The sequence below is a fragment of the Necator americanus genome, chromosome I (assembly GCF_031761385.1).
Source record: "Necator americanus strain Aroian chromosome I, whole genome shotgun sequence".
Lineage (NCBI taxonomy): Eukaryota > Metazoa > Nematoda > Chromadorea > Rhabditida > Ancylostomatidae > Necator > Necator americanus.
The window spans coordinates 22,342,664-22,356,113 of NC_087371.1; the positions used below are offsets into that span (position 1 = coordinate 22,342,664).

The 13,450-nt window shown below is 42.0% G+C and overlaps 6 protein-coding genes across 8 annotated transcripts in view; 1 reads left to right on the forward strand and 5 right to left on the reverse strand.

The window, feature by feature from the left end:
- RB195_006511 (uncharacterized protein) overlaps window positions 1-7,798 on the forward strand; it is a gene marked incomplete at both ends in the record, with an annotated part of 40,864 nt that extends 33,066 nt beyond the window's left edge. The window contains 7 exons of one of the 2 annotated variants that reach the window (XM_064179635.1): window positions 3,762-3,866; window positions 3,973-4,122; window positions 4,544-4,642; window positions 4,713-4,799; window positions 5,785-5,926; window positions 6,001-6,140; window positions 7,649-7,798. In XM_064179635.1, the coding sequence (XP_064036575.1) occupies window positions 3,762-3,866; window positions 3,973-4,122; window positions 4,544-4,642; window positions 4,713-4,799; window positions 5,785-5,926; window positions 6,001-6,140; window positions 7,649-7,798 (873 nt within the window). Of the gene's footprint in view, window positions 1-3,304; window positions 3,516-3,761; window positions 3,867-3,972; window positions 4,123-4,543; window positions 4,643-4,712; window positions 4,800-5,784; window positions 5,938-6,000; window positions 6,141-7,648 lie in introns of those variants that run through there. The other variant, XM_064179634.1, reaches the window with a different exon arrangement.
- Window positions 7,799-9,621: 1,823 nt separating this feature from the next.
- RB195_006512 (uncharacterized protein) lies at window positions 9,622-10,745 on the reverse strand (the record flags this gene model as incomplete). The annotated part of the gene is made up of 3 exons (XM_064179639.1): window positions 9,622-9,729; window positions 9,782-9,892; window positions 10,338-10,745. The coding sequence occupies 3 exons, from the start codon at window positions 10,743-10,745 to the stop codon at window positions 9,622-9,624; spliced, it is 627 nt and encodes a 208-aa protein (XP_064036578.1).
- A 78-nt stretch (window positions 10,746-10,823) lies between these two features.
- Window positions 10,824-11,147, reverse strand: RB195_006513 (uncharacterized protein; the record flags this gene model as incomplete). Its single annotated transcript, XM_064179640.1, has 1 exon — window positions 10,824-11,147. One exon carries the CDS (start codon window positions 11,145-11,147, stop codon window positions 10,824-10,826), a length of 324 nt encoding a protein of 107 aa, XP_064036579.1.
- Window positions 11,148-11,285: 138 nt separating this feature from the next.
- RB195_006514 (uncharacterized protein) lies at window positions 11,286-12,537 on the reverse strand (the record flags this gene model as incomplete). 2 transcript variants are annotated; one of them, XM_064179642.1, is made up of 2 exons in its annotated part: window positions 11,286-11,755; window positions 11,868-12,537. In XM_064179642.1, 2 exons carry the CDS (start codon window positions 12,535-12,537, stop codon window positions 11,286-11,288), a joined length of 1,140 nt encoding a protein of 379 aa, XP_064036580.1. The 2 variants fall into 2 exon arrangements, with proteins under 2 accessions (XP_064036580.1, XP_064036581.1); XM_064179641.1 differs by having other exon boundaries at window positions 11,686-12,537.
- A 77-nt stretch (window positions 12,538-12,614) lies between these two features.
- Window positions 12,615-12,902, reverse strand: RB195_006515 (uncharacterized protein; the record flags this gene model as incomplete). The annotated part of the gene is made up of 1 exon (XM_064179643.1): window positions 12,615-12,902. One exon carries the CDS (start codon window positions 12,900-12,902, stop codon window positions 12,615-12,617), a length of 288 nt encoding a protein of 95 aa, XP_064036582.1.
- Window positions 12,903-12,975: 73 nt separating this feature from the next.
- Window positions 12,976-13,359, reverse strand: RB195_006516 (uncharacterized protein; the record flags this gene model as incomplete). Its single annotated transcript, XM_064179644.1, has 1 exon — window positions 12,976-13,359. The coding sequence occupies one exon, from the start codon at window positions 13,357-13,359 to the stop codon at window positions 12,976-12,978; it is 384 nt and encodes a 127-aa protein (XP_064036583.1).
- Between the last annotated feature and the right edge of the window lie 91 nt (window positions 13,360-13,450).

Consider the following 13,450-nt stretch of genomic DNA (forward strand, 5'->3'; position numbering starts at 1 on the left):
AAGCATCAGTTCATCTCGATTTATCTCCATCTTTTTCTTCTGTTCGCAAAATTTCCGGTTTGAGCCTGTTGCTGTGGACGTTTTTCGAACTATTCGGTCTTTCTGGACTCTATTCTCAACAACACACACCCTCGGAGTTTAAAACATCTGTTCAAGCTTGATTGACAGTGCAATGGTAGGATGTGATATGTACTATCCGTACGACCACGTGAGACAATGGATATTCTGGCAGCAGCAGCCAACACAGCCTCGGATTTGCTCTCCTTCGCAGATCTGGCGCGATAAAGCACCCAGCGGACACCAATGCAAGCTTTTCATTGTTTGCTATAATCCAACAAGCTATCCCAACCTATTTTTCATCCCCTGTAGGATGTATGCAGTCGCATTATTCCTTCGTAGTTGCTTCAAAATAACAACGAATTGCAGTATTTTTGCTGCATTGCCCGGTGGCATGGGACTTACATTGCGTCTGTAGATAGTTCGACATCTGTCAAGGTCAACTGAACCTTTCATTTCTCCGATGTTGACACCAGATTCTTTTGAGAGGATAAAACACTGATTTGACACCTTCGCAGATCATTAGACCACACACGCGTCCACAAACTACAATTGCTATTTAACGTCGGATGAGTTTGCGCATCCAAAACTGATTGACCAGTGATAACCAGCTTGTGCTTTGTCCTTTATCTTTTATGTTCTGTCCTTATGTTCTCATGGGAATCTGATGACAACTCATTGATCCCGGAGGAATAGAAATTTCAGTTAGAACGGTTTTGAATCACCGACCCAAACACTCACAACGGAACTTTTGCGATTCAGATACGTCCTCAAAACTATCGATGGTGATAAACAAAATATCAAAATATAGAAGTTATTCTTTTGAATTAGAATATATTTGAATGTGCTTTTGAATTAATTCTAATTCTGGGTTGCTAAGAAATGCAGGAGCTTTTGAAGCATATTTTATTTCATTAGATTCCTTATTTTAGCAAGGTTTTTATTTCCCTCATGAACTGAGATAAGAGCGTATATGAGAGTTCTAATGTGAATTGCATCGGTTAAATTCATTGATTTATTTCCTTTGCTGGGACAAAATAAACGGAATAATAATAATAGGATCTCTGCGAACCCCTCTCGACTTGATCTGCACCCTCCAGCGTTTCCGTTTACAGAATGAGTTAACTCCTCGCTATTCTTCACTGATCTTTCCAAGGATCCCAAGATCTATGCGCCGACAGCTTTTGTTCGATGTTTGTTTTACAGACTCTGGACCGGTTCTTGGGTGTGGAGTCTTGATCGTGATGATGTCTGTTCCCCCTAATCGACTAACTTGTTCTAGTTAGTCGAAAGGCTCCCATGTAAATGGGAGTTCCGATTGGCACCCTAGAGGTCCCACAAATTACAGGACTAATCTTTTCCTTCGTGGTTCTAGGTGCTTGATGGGATGCGGCACGAATGGGCAATTTGCTGTTGGTTATCCCTGTAAGCGAGAGGTTTTCGTTGCGTCCCCCTCACTCCAAGTTCGCCAACCGGTTTTCGAATCGAACAGAGTGTATGGATTAATGGCTGTGGAGTTTTGGTTTAAGTTAATCAAGATGGATATTTTGCGTGTAAATTGATTGGTAGAATAAGTTTCGTAACTGAAGGTTTTTTTTCTTCGAAATAGATTCTTCCGGAAAGTGTTGATTTAAGCAAATAAATAGAATCTGTGCATGCAGCTCATTTGCTAAAATTTAATGGGAATAACTGCAACCGAACGTCAAGGTTGATTTCGTTGATCCGAGAAAGACGCATGTTCGTCGTTACTTCACCACAGTATCTTTTCCGGAAATCCTCTTCAATACGGAACTAGGATTCGTTTTGGATATATTGTTGTCGTTTTTTCTAATCGAAGTAGAGAATGAAATAGTTGAACTACGCATTCTGGGCAGGAGATTATAAGAAATATATTGTTGTAATAACATTTTGATAACTTTCAGCATGTTGCGTTATTTCAAATTTGTCTTTATTTTGCTTTGAGTCTTCAAAATATCATCACTACCTCATTCCCTTCTTTATTTTCTTTTAAATTATGCTTCTGAAACATTTTCCGTTTCCTCTTCTGGAAAGTGGTTTTGAATGAAGGGAAGATAAAGAGTGATTTTTTTAGATGATAACACCCAGTTTAATCAGTCTGTTATCATTTAGGCAGTTTCAAGCTCCTAACGCTTCTGAGGACCATCCTCTGAGATCCTGTATCCTTTCAGCGACGTGGATTTCATACTTCTTAGGAATTTTCTTCTCAAACTCACCTCTAATCACACTCTATACGATTATGGAAGGATGCAACCAATAATTTATTGTCTGAATGGTAGAGGAACTAGTGTAACGTAGTTAAGCGCCTTTCCGATCATCTCGTCACATTTTGGTAACGATCATCATATATGAGGGGCCACTTGTGCATGGATCTCATGGTGAATAACAATTTGCGAGGCGGGCAAATATTCTATTCATGCTCCCTCTCGACTCAGTCGAGGTTCAGTGCCTCCGCCACTCGTTCATCTCTGCCAAGTACTATCCATCACCCTTATGATGTTGGAAGAGCATGTCGCACTCAAGCACGCATGTGTCCAACTTCACCGACCGTGCGGGGTCCAGCAGCGTCGCTTTTCGTTCTTTTCCTTTCCAAGCGAGATCTAAAAATTTGGGAAGATTTGAAGAATCGAATCAGATTGTGAAGTGTGGTTTGCAGGATTCGTGCAAAGCTAAAATCTCAGCTGATTCATCCCTGCTGCGAACAGTCAGTCTATCTCGTTGGCCGCTTACCTCGAGAGAGAGTTTCGTTTTTTGGGATATAAATGGGTTTCATATTTGATCATTAAAACTTCGTAGATTTCACACACAACTGCACTTCTTTTTGGTTGAAATCTAAGAAAACTCCTGAAGCTTTCTTGCACTTCACGTTCTTTAGAATGAAAGTTACAATCTTTTCAGCGTGGAGGTTTAGCAAATCTCAGACCTTATTGTGTTCTCACTTCCATACCAAGCATAAGTCGTCATAAGTGAACATCAGACGTCTTTCACTTGTGTCTTCCTCTCTTCAAGCCTATTTCCATAACGTTTTGTTTTTTTTCCTAGTTTTACTAAATTTACCGCTTCTCAAGATTACAATGAATATTTCATATGTTGCTGCTTTTTCGAGTTATTCCAATCAGCGCGGTGTAGCGATCTTTGTCACCAATTTTTAAATACTGCATGTCTTGGTGTTCTTCTTCAAATGGATCCGAACAACATGTGTTCATTCAAACATTACCGTTTAATTCAGCATTTCTATCGATCCCAATATCACTTGTCCGCAATCTACCGGTTATTCATTGGCTATCGCCGAAATGCGAACAAAGCGCATTTTCATCGAAGAGTTCGCTATCCGAGAAGATCCCTCGTTATTAATAAGCAATCTTGTTCTGCGCCCTGGCCGAACTCCGACTGCTGATGAGATCATAAAAAGAGGTTTACTAGGAAACAGTAGAAGAAAGGTAAGTTTCTAGACGCGTTGTTAACGTTTTTTAGGATGGATTGACCTCTTCAGAAGAGATTTTAGAGAGCTAAGTTCACGATAGCTGAACTCAATTAGCTTAGTTAGCAAAGATGCTCCATTCGCTATATGTACAAATGAAAAACTTGCTGGAGGTAATTGTCATATTTGGGGTGTGGATCCAAGGATGCCATGTCAACTGCGTTCGGCTGAGTGACGAATTTTCAATACTAGTGTTTCTTTTCAGACGACGGGAGAAAAATTCCTACTTCCGCCAGTTAGACCGTCTGACATGAACAAAAAGTGCCTTATCATCGACCTCGATGAGACGCTGGTCCACTCCTCCTTTAAGGTGGGCGTTAAGAGTTCCAAAGTTGAAGTAATTTTCCGCTCAGTTAGCTTAGTTCAGTTAGCTGTTTTCATCTTTTCCATCGGCAAAATAACACCAATTATTTTAGCCGGTGAAGAATCCGGACTTTGTGATTCCGGTTGAGATCGACGGTATCGTGCATCAAGTGTACGTGTTGAAGCGGCCATATGTGGACGAGTTCCTTGCTCGGATCGGTGATCGCTACGAATGTGTGCTTTTTACAGCTAGTCTGGCTAAGGTGAGCAATGCTTTTTATAGAACTAAAGGAACATCTTTGCCCTACTTTTGCAGTTTTTCTCGATGTTCTCCTATGACCACTTTCATTTCATTTCTGCGTAGGATCTCTTGAAAGCGTTCTCTCGACCATTCTTTTTGCTTTGTAGACTTCAGCATTTGATAACAAACAGAGCAAGAAGAAATAATTGTTTACGTTTTTCATCTGAATATCAGTCGATAATAAATATTCAATTAAATTACATCACTGAGCTCCTTTAGAAGAGAACTCTTAAGAAATTCCTACGACAAATCTCATGGTGGTTTCTCAATAGCAGGAGAACGAGGGCATCATCCTATGTACATGTACTCTATTTGGGTTTCTAGGATAACCTCACATGATCTGTGCCATATTTGATCTCTTGAATGTGATCATTTGTATTTAGTATGCCGATCCGGTCGCCGATTTGCTCGACAAGCGTGGTGTGTTTCGATCTCGATTGTTTAGAGAGGCATGCGTCTATCATAAGGGAAATTACGTCAAGGTAAACTTATTCGTGAACGCTGCTGTCAAAGGCTTATATATCTCTCTCAACGGTTTATTTTTCTTTCAAGGACCTGGCTAGGCTTGGTAGGGATCTGTCAAAAGTCTTGATTATCGACAACTCACCTGCGAGCTACGCGTTTCATCCCGAAAATGCGGTGAGTCACGGGATTTTTGACAAATTGAAAGGCTTAGATCTTTAGCTGAAGGTAGTGAGAAACCCAGAAATCACGGTTTTTTTTAAAAGAAGTTCCCATTTGTTTTTTCACCTAAACCTGGTGCATTTCAACTCCATAGGAGGAACAATAAACAACCTATTTTGAGAACCCATTTCTTCATTTTTTTTCCTGAATACTCATTTAAGCGTCCATCATCGGCATTTGAGTGACGCATATTAAAATGTTACCTGCTTTTTTGTCACTGCTATCATCTTCACCGATGAATCTGCTATCTGTGCGTGTGAAACAGCCTGTGTTTTGAAGTAGTTGACAAACAAAAAAGAAAAGTTATTTTTTTCACGAAAGGTCATCTGAAGGTTGTTAAACCTCCCATCCCATTTTAAAGCCCTTTCTTAATAACAAATGGACATGGAACATTGCAGTTCACTTTAGAACATTCTAAAATATTGGAATAAAGTAGTGTTCCCCTACCCATTGTTCACAAATTCTGAATATGTTCAACTGCGAATGAGCGTCACAAATCTGCAAGGTGGTCAAGCTCGTCGCATACTTAATCAAGTGTGTTTTCTGTCACTGCAACCATTGGTGGCGCTGATCTTTTTTTTTCGTAACTCGGAAGGGATCACTTAAGTGTTTGACAGGTTCCTGTCTTAAGGTATCACAATGGGTGAGATATAGCAATCTCGGTGACACTCAATCCTGAAGGCCAGGCCAGATTTTGACGAAAAACCAAGGGAAATCTTTACCTGCAGGGAAGAAATTCAAACGATTCAATTGTATTGTAAAATCTACTGCAAGGTTCATGCTCATTTGTTCAGAAAAAAACAAATTTCTGAAATTAAATGATATTTTGTTGGCAGTCCAGGAAGAGAAGGCATTACTCAAAAACTATTTATAAGGTTAACTTCAGCAATAAAGAATTGAAGTATTCTCAAAACTCTTATGTTTCAATGTTCTATTCCAGATCCCAGTCCCCACATGGTGGGATGATCCGTCAGATGTCGAGTTGCTGGATATTTTACCACTTCTGGAACGACTCGAGAAAGCTGAGTCAATATACGAAGTGTTGAAGCATGATGATCCAGTGTCTGAACCGCTGCTAGAGCGTGCTCAATGACGTTCGTTCGCCGCCGTTTGACGACGTCTGCCTCTTCCTTCTGTGATCTATCGCTCTCGACAGAACCCTCCCCTAAGCCCGGTTGGTGCCTCCGCGCACCGCTTCCCGTTCTCGCAGAGCGATCGCCTTGTCCGTTGCCTTTGCGAACCGCTTCTGAAGGTGGCACGATGGCGTCGACTACCGTAGACGAAAAAGTCGATGCCGTCTTGTCGTCTCGATTATGCGGCGAGCGCACTATTCGCATTCGATGCGTTATACGTGTTGTATATAGCCCAGATGCGCGCAGAGTTTTTCATTATATATATGTATGTATATGTTTATCATAGCTATCGAATAGTTTGTTTGATTCTTGGCTGTGATGCCGCTTGTTAATCAAAGTACACGATTTAGTGCCTTGAGAAAAGATTCAAATAATCAAAGATATATCATGTTTATACATTGACACCCCCTGTCCTCTAGAACTCATTGTCACTACCGTCATTATTAATCACGTCAGTTTTCTTCGTAGAATTTCTTTGACTCAATTTCCTCTACCAATTCCTATACCTGTGCATGCGTATTATAATTTGCTCGATTCCCCGATGACAATAGAAAGAGTCATGTAACAAGGTGTGCGTATACCGGTGTCGAAATAATACGTACTTGTTGAAAGATCCGTGATTGAATGTTTATGAATTATAAACGTGCTTGTTGATAACATCGTGAGCAGTAAAGAAATTGTCAAATCTGATCCGAATCTCTGTCCTAAGAGAGAATACGTCTCTTATTACAGTAGCTTCCGTTTAAGGATTTTTTGGTACAATTCCAAAGAGCTTAGTACCGATTTGTGATACACGGCTCCCAATAACTAGTTTTGTCGACAGCATCTAATCATTTTATACACAATTTTACGATGATGGATTTATTTCACTGTACCAAGGTCTACCATAATGCTCCATGAAGTTATGCAGAGAACATGCACGATCTCTTAGGGGTGACAGTAGCAAAAATTTCCATGGTTAGGATCTCTCCAGGTGTAAAAACCCGCTCGTATGTCATAAATATCTCAGTAAAGAAAACCTCTCTAAGAAATTCACAGAAAAAAGAGTAGTTTGTTATCAATATCGCCAATCTCCCTCACTATTGTATGAATTTTGACCCTTTGACGAGTGGACAAGGAAAAAGCGCTGACGGAGCCGCAAAGCCGAAAACTTTTTGACGTTTCTTTTTCATGATTTCCCAATTTTTAAACGGTTTTCTGCGCTTAATTAGCTTATTATTTATTAATATTACTATTTCCTTGTCCAAATATAGGGAAGCCGAATGGCGCAAGATGGGTAAAAAAAAAGAGTGCCTTCATCAATGGGCTAAAACAATGTCGCTGAGGTCCATTCTGTCGTGTGGGACAAAGCCGCTCAATGCTGCGCGATGGTATATTATTTTAATCAAAATGTGTGCGGTTATTTTGTTTTCTGTTCAAATAATCAACAAGGACTTGGAAGTGTCTTATGACAGATTTTTCTATGCTGAGATTTGTTAATTTTCAAGTAAGTGAATGGTTATGATAAAAAAAAATATCTAAAAATGCAAGAGACAAGGAATCACATTTTGAACCCTTTGGCAATGTTCGAATTTTCTCGAACAACCTTAACCACTCCAACATCCTAGATTTGAGTCCGAGATATAAAGGTAGGATCTAAGGGAATATCTTTGTGAGTAATCTTGTCACCAGAGTGTGCTGGATGCCGATAACCCAAACCTCAACGAAAGCCTTGATGAATTGCTGCTCGATAGCGATGATGAAGATCTCTATGATGTAGATGTTGATGGCATGGCTCCCGGTTTTGTTCCTGACATTGAAGAATCCGATTCTGACAGATGACGACAATGACGAAGAAGCTGAGAACACTTGGGAAGGCGATGCTCAAAAACATGAGAGATGCACCTTTAGCGAGCCTGTTGAAGCTAATGCATCCTCAGGATGGTAGCTGACCAACGTCTATGGACAAGAAACCTGGCTCAGAAGCCGATGACAAAATTCAATGAATGCAACAAATTTTGTGTTTAGATTGTTTCCAAACGACTCATAATTGTTGATTGTTGGTGTAAAATTGAAAATGAACGTTGAAATTGCATAGTTTCGTCGTGAAAACAGGCGAGCCGTGAAAAAAATGGCTCGTCGTCAGCGTGCTGAAGAAGTGAAACAGAAACAGCGCACGTGCGCCAGATGAAGGACAAAAACAGCCAACCGTGAAACATTGAATGCACATACAGATTGCAGAAGCCATGCAAAAGCCATGCAAAAGCCAGGGAGTTTGGGCATGTCCCTGTTTTTGGACTTGTGAGAAATGATTGTTAAGTTAAGATCATACTTCAGGTCATTCGACTACTTCGTTACGGTTTCATTTACGAAGATCAAGCACTTATCAGCTGAGCGAAGTCATTCTTGCGTCTTGTATTTGATCTTGTTCTCCATGACAGCTATGTTTCTGATATCCAATTTAACGTTGTTGTACTAGCAAAATGTCTTCAAAAGAAAGAAATAAGATCTTAACTTTAATTCAGATATCGGAATTTGGGCCACATATCTACGAACAAAACTTGAGGGACGTTTTGAAGAAATTAGTCAAATAAATTTTAATGACGACATTGGGTTATCAATTGCTTCAAATGATCCGGATAATGATGAACCAAAAATGCAAAACAACCTAAATATTTAATTGCTTGGAAAGCAGCTCCACTAAATGAAATTCAACTAGAAGAAGAACCGAGTTTGCAACTATACTGATCCATTTGGAATTTTGGCAATTGGCGATGGCTCTACAAATATCGCTTCATTCTCGATTTTCGAATAACGAATTTCGAACCGTCTTCAAACCGTCTTCTGCCTTAAAAAGATCAAAGCGGCAGTGCTGGAATTAAAACGCACGACTATGGAGATGGATAGGTTCTTCGTCAAGGAGGACGGAACCGAAAGGGTCAAGTTTTGGTTTTAAAGGAACAAAATGCTGAAATAACGCTATGCTAAACACTAATGTATAGGAAAAAAGGATGGTAATATCTACCATGTAAGATATTACCATCCTTTTTTAATCTAATCTACAACTGCCAATAGGAATCCACGATCTTATATGAAGACTCGAGGATCACATGTACAAGTCGAAAATGTAAACAAACTCATGCTTTCAAACATTTGACTGAGAAAGCATAGAAAAGCCGTAAAGAATAAATGTTCAACATTGATACGTGTGGGCAGAAAATACTATTGATGTGCCTAAATATTTCTATAAAATATTAGTGTAATTGTTACGCCCAGAAGATGACGAAATTTAAGGACCAAAAGAAGTCTGGCCAGCAACTATTTTGTTGACGTGTTCATTTCCGTGAATTCCCTGTGACTATTCGAATGGTTTGCCACCATTTGTGAAAGAATATTTAATTTTGATTGCAACTCTGGGGATTTTATGCATAGTCTGAACTCTCAAATCCTTCAGAATTACGATTGCAGCAGAAATTAAATTAAATTGTGGTGGCGCAGTGGTGTTTAAGAACTCCACTACACTTGCGATTATTGACTAAGTACATCTTAGCAAAACTCATAGGTATATAACGATTTATAGGAACTAATAAGTGAATAGCATAAGATGGAACAAACGACATTCTCTGAGGTAAATAACGAAAACGAAGTACTCGACTTTCATGTTTTCATCGGAAGATAACGTCGAGTCGATGAGTTCTTCTTTGCAACGTTGACAGCACATTTTTGTTGAATTGCTCCATCGATTCGTCAACAAAGGCGTAAGAAATTTCTATCTAAAGTACATTTCCTTACATATTATGAAATATTCCCCGTTAAAATATCAACCTTTCCATCATTGTTATTAAACTTTGTGACGACTACTTCAATCTGATCTTGCTCTCCAGCACCAAGTACGCCTGCGGTGGGTATTGCCGAAATTGCGTCTTTCATATTGGACTGCAAAGAACAAGTGGAACTTGCAAAATTAGTTGTACAAATCTTAAAGGATGGAAATGACTGCGCATAACAGAGTGAAGGTTCAGGATCAACACGATGAGATTAGGAACAGTGTAAACAATGAAATCTTATTGAACTTGAATGACAACAGGTTGAGGTCTTCGAGAGAAGAAACTGGCGAAAACTTTGAATATTTCCACAGAAACGCGATTTTCTTAGACTGTACAGAATATTCCTGTATTCGAAGTGGCTAATTTTTATCGTAGAGTGACTATCTTCCGAATGATGCAGAATTCCATTCGATTTACGAGATTCAAAATATTTGCAACGACTCCGCTCAGGTCATTGTAACAGGTATGGTTATTGCTGCCCAGGTCTGGGATCTTACACCTCCGTTGGGTGATTCCTTTGGCGATTGCGAGCCCCAGAAACCTCATTGACTTACTTGACTTAATCGGCGGTCGGCGATGTCATCGCCTGACGCGAGTAAGTTACCCGCATCTTCGCCGAAGTGTGCCGTCCTTGAACACAGCTCTGCCCGACCTTCTCGATCTTCTGCGAGACCTTGCACAGAATCAATCCATTCGCCGCTATTCCATGTTCTGCAAAACATTACGTCTCGCCTCAACTGCCTATCCACGCCGAGTGCCCTCAGGTCCTCCTTCACCACTTCAGTCCAGAACTTCCGTTTTCGGCCAGGTGGCTTCTTCCAGCTCGAACCCGACGAACTCCTCTGAACTCGTTGAAGAAGGCGATCTGCCGGCCTCCTTAGTATATGACCAAAGAAGCGAAGACGATTTACTTTAGCCATTTTCGATGGCGGTGCAACATGTTGATGTCTTCCACGTGTCATCCGCCGCTATACCACATCAATTTCTGCGTAAAGATCTTCATTGTGACATACCCTAGGCCAGAAGTAGCCAAATAGCCGTCAAAGCAGCTTTCGTTCCGTGCAGTCAAGCCTCTCCATAACTATAGATGGTGCTGCCCAAATCTCCGATACGTACATCATGAAGGGTCGAATTGCGGATAGGTAGACTCGCAGCTTGACTTCGTTGGTGATGGTAGTCGACCACAGGCATTTCGTTAAGGAGTTAAATGAAAAAGTGACCTTAGCGCATCTTTGCTGAACATCTCTCTCGTAGCTGCTGTTCTTCTTCAGCACAGCTAACAGAACAAATCGACGAGTTCTATCGGTTGTCCGTCCACCCTGATTCCCGTTCAAGATCTTGAAGAGATCCACATCTGCTTGCATTTATCAGGGCGTAGACGTTGTCCATAGGCTGCAGTCAGCTTCGATACAAGGTTGACATGTTGAAGTTTCGTACTGCTTTCGTGAATATAACGACATCGTCGGCGTACTCGAGGTCAGTCAAGGGGCACCCTGATGGTGCTAAGACAATGTCGGCAGGACACTGGTCGACTGTTCTTCGCATAATGTCGTCGATGGCGAAATTGAACAGGAAGCCACTGCCCCTTGTCCTACTCCAGTTACCACTTCAAACGGTGTTGTACATCCGGCTGGTGTTCGGACTGCAGCAGTTGTTCGTTGATTCATGTCATCAAGCAAGCGAATGAACTTTCCTGGTACTCCGTCGGTGCAAAGCGCGTTGAGAAGACGGCCTCGGTGAGAAGAGTCGAACGCAGCCTCAAAGTCCAGAAACGGTAATTGCACTGGCTTCGAATACCGCTGCCAGATTTCGATCACTCTCCTGACGATGAACACCTCGTCAATCGTAGATCGGCCAGGACGAAAGCCAGCTTGCTCGTCGTGCGTTGTTTCTTTGCGATATTTAATGAGTCGGTTCAGGATAATGCGCTCCAATGCTTTGTACACGCAGCAAAGGGATTCTTCGATAATTCCTGGGGTCCGTGACGGATAACTTCTTGTGGAGGGGGATTATAATAGCGTGTCTCCACGAATCAGGTATCCTTTCGTCTGTCCATACTGAACGGATAATCTTCGTCATCTCACGAATCCCCGACGGAGGAAGATATTTTAGCATTTCTGCGCTAATCCCGTCGTCTCCACCAGATTTTCCATTCTTCATTTTTTGAATACAGACCATGACCTCCGACTCGATCGGTGGCCCCTCGTTAACCGCATACGTCGGTCTATGAACGTGTTCGAGTTCAGGAGCTGACGGTGCTAGCCGGTTCAGCGAGGTCTTGAAGTGTTCCTTCCGAATTGAAAGGGTTGCTTCACCGACAGCTACCCCATTGGCAGTGTTGAGGATAGGGGAACATCTTTTCATTTTGCCGCTATACTGTTTTAGTAGAGCATAGGCTTTCCGCGGGTTCTTGTCCTCCCACGCCTTCTCAAACTTCATCGCTCTTGACGTCCACTCGTTATCGCGGTCTTGTTGCAGTTGACGACGCAGCTTCCTTCTAAGACGCTTTTCCTGGTTGAAGTCACCAGCGCTGCGCGAGACACATACAGAATTGTATGTGGATTTTGTTTCCGCAGATGCAAAGGCAAACTTCTTCCGCGGCAACAGAACCGAGAGCGTTTCCTTTGCAGCGTCCTGGATGCACTTTGTGAAGGAATTCACATCGCTAAGCTTCTTCCTGGTCCGTACTCCAACATGAATAGACACGCGTTGGCGGAATTTTGTTCTGCATTCATCGTCTTTCAGACCTGCCATATCGATTTTTGATTGAAGAGGAACTCCTCGGTTTCTCTTGTGGAACCGTATCTTGAAGCTGAGGAGAACCGGACGTCTCAAACAGTTCTAGATTTTCGGATATCTGGCTGAGGAATGTTCCTCGCCAGAACGTAGTCAAGCTGAAGCTTAAGAGTCCTCATCTTCCGCTTGCGCTGCTCTTCGGGCGTTAAAAGGGTTGGCGCCTGCCACGTGAGCTGATGGCGTCGATGATTCCTCTTAAAGGTGGAAGCGATGATGAGGCTCGTCTGTTCGCACAAGTTGACCAGACGGTCACCGTTGTTCGACGTTCGCTCCGCTAGATAATACCATTCTCCTGGCACATCGGATTGCTGTTCGAATCCCATCTTCGCATTTGCGTCGACTGCGACAATGATCCCCTGCTGGCTTGGTATTTTAGATATCAACGCATTGTGTTCATCATAGAAGGTCGTCCTTACTGTTGTTCTCAGCGGTTTCCGTAGGTGCGTGAGCACTTATGATCCAGAGTTTACGTCCTCTGCGATCCCGCAGTAGAAAGGCGCATCTAGACGACGTTGAGCCAAATTCGTCCACTAGGTTCTTGTAATCGTTCCTCACAGCTATCGCGCAGCCACCTAGTTTGTTCTCTTCAGCATCGCTGTAGTATATGGTGTAATTTTCGATGCTGGTGACGGGCCGATCTCTCATGCGTGTTTCCTGCAGTGCAGCAAAAGACACACAGAGATATCGCAGAAGTCTGGATAGAGTGGCTTGTTGAAGTTCACTCGATAGTGTTCGGCAGTTCAGCGTGACGAAACGAATGGTTGTTGCCAAAGATTCCATGCTCCCTTCAGGCAGTTGACCTTTCAGGTTTCAGGCTTTGGCGGTGTGCTGGACGACAACACCTTTTTGCCATGTATGGGAAACTTTCGCC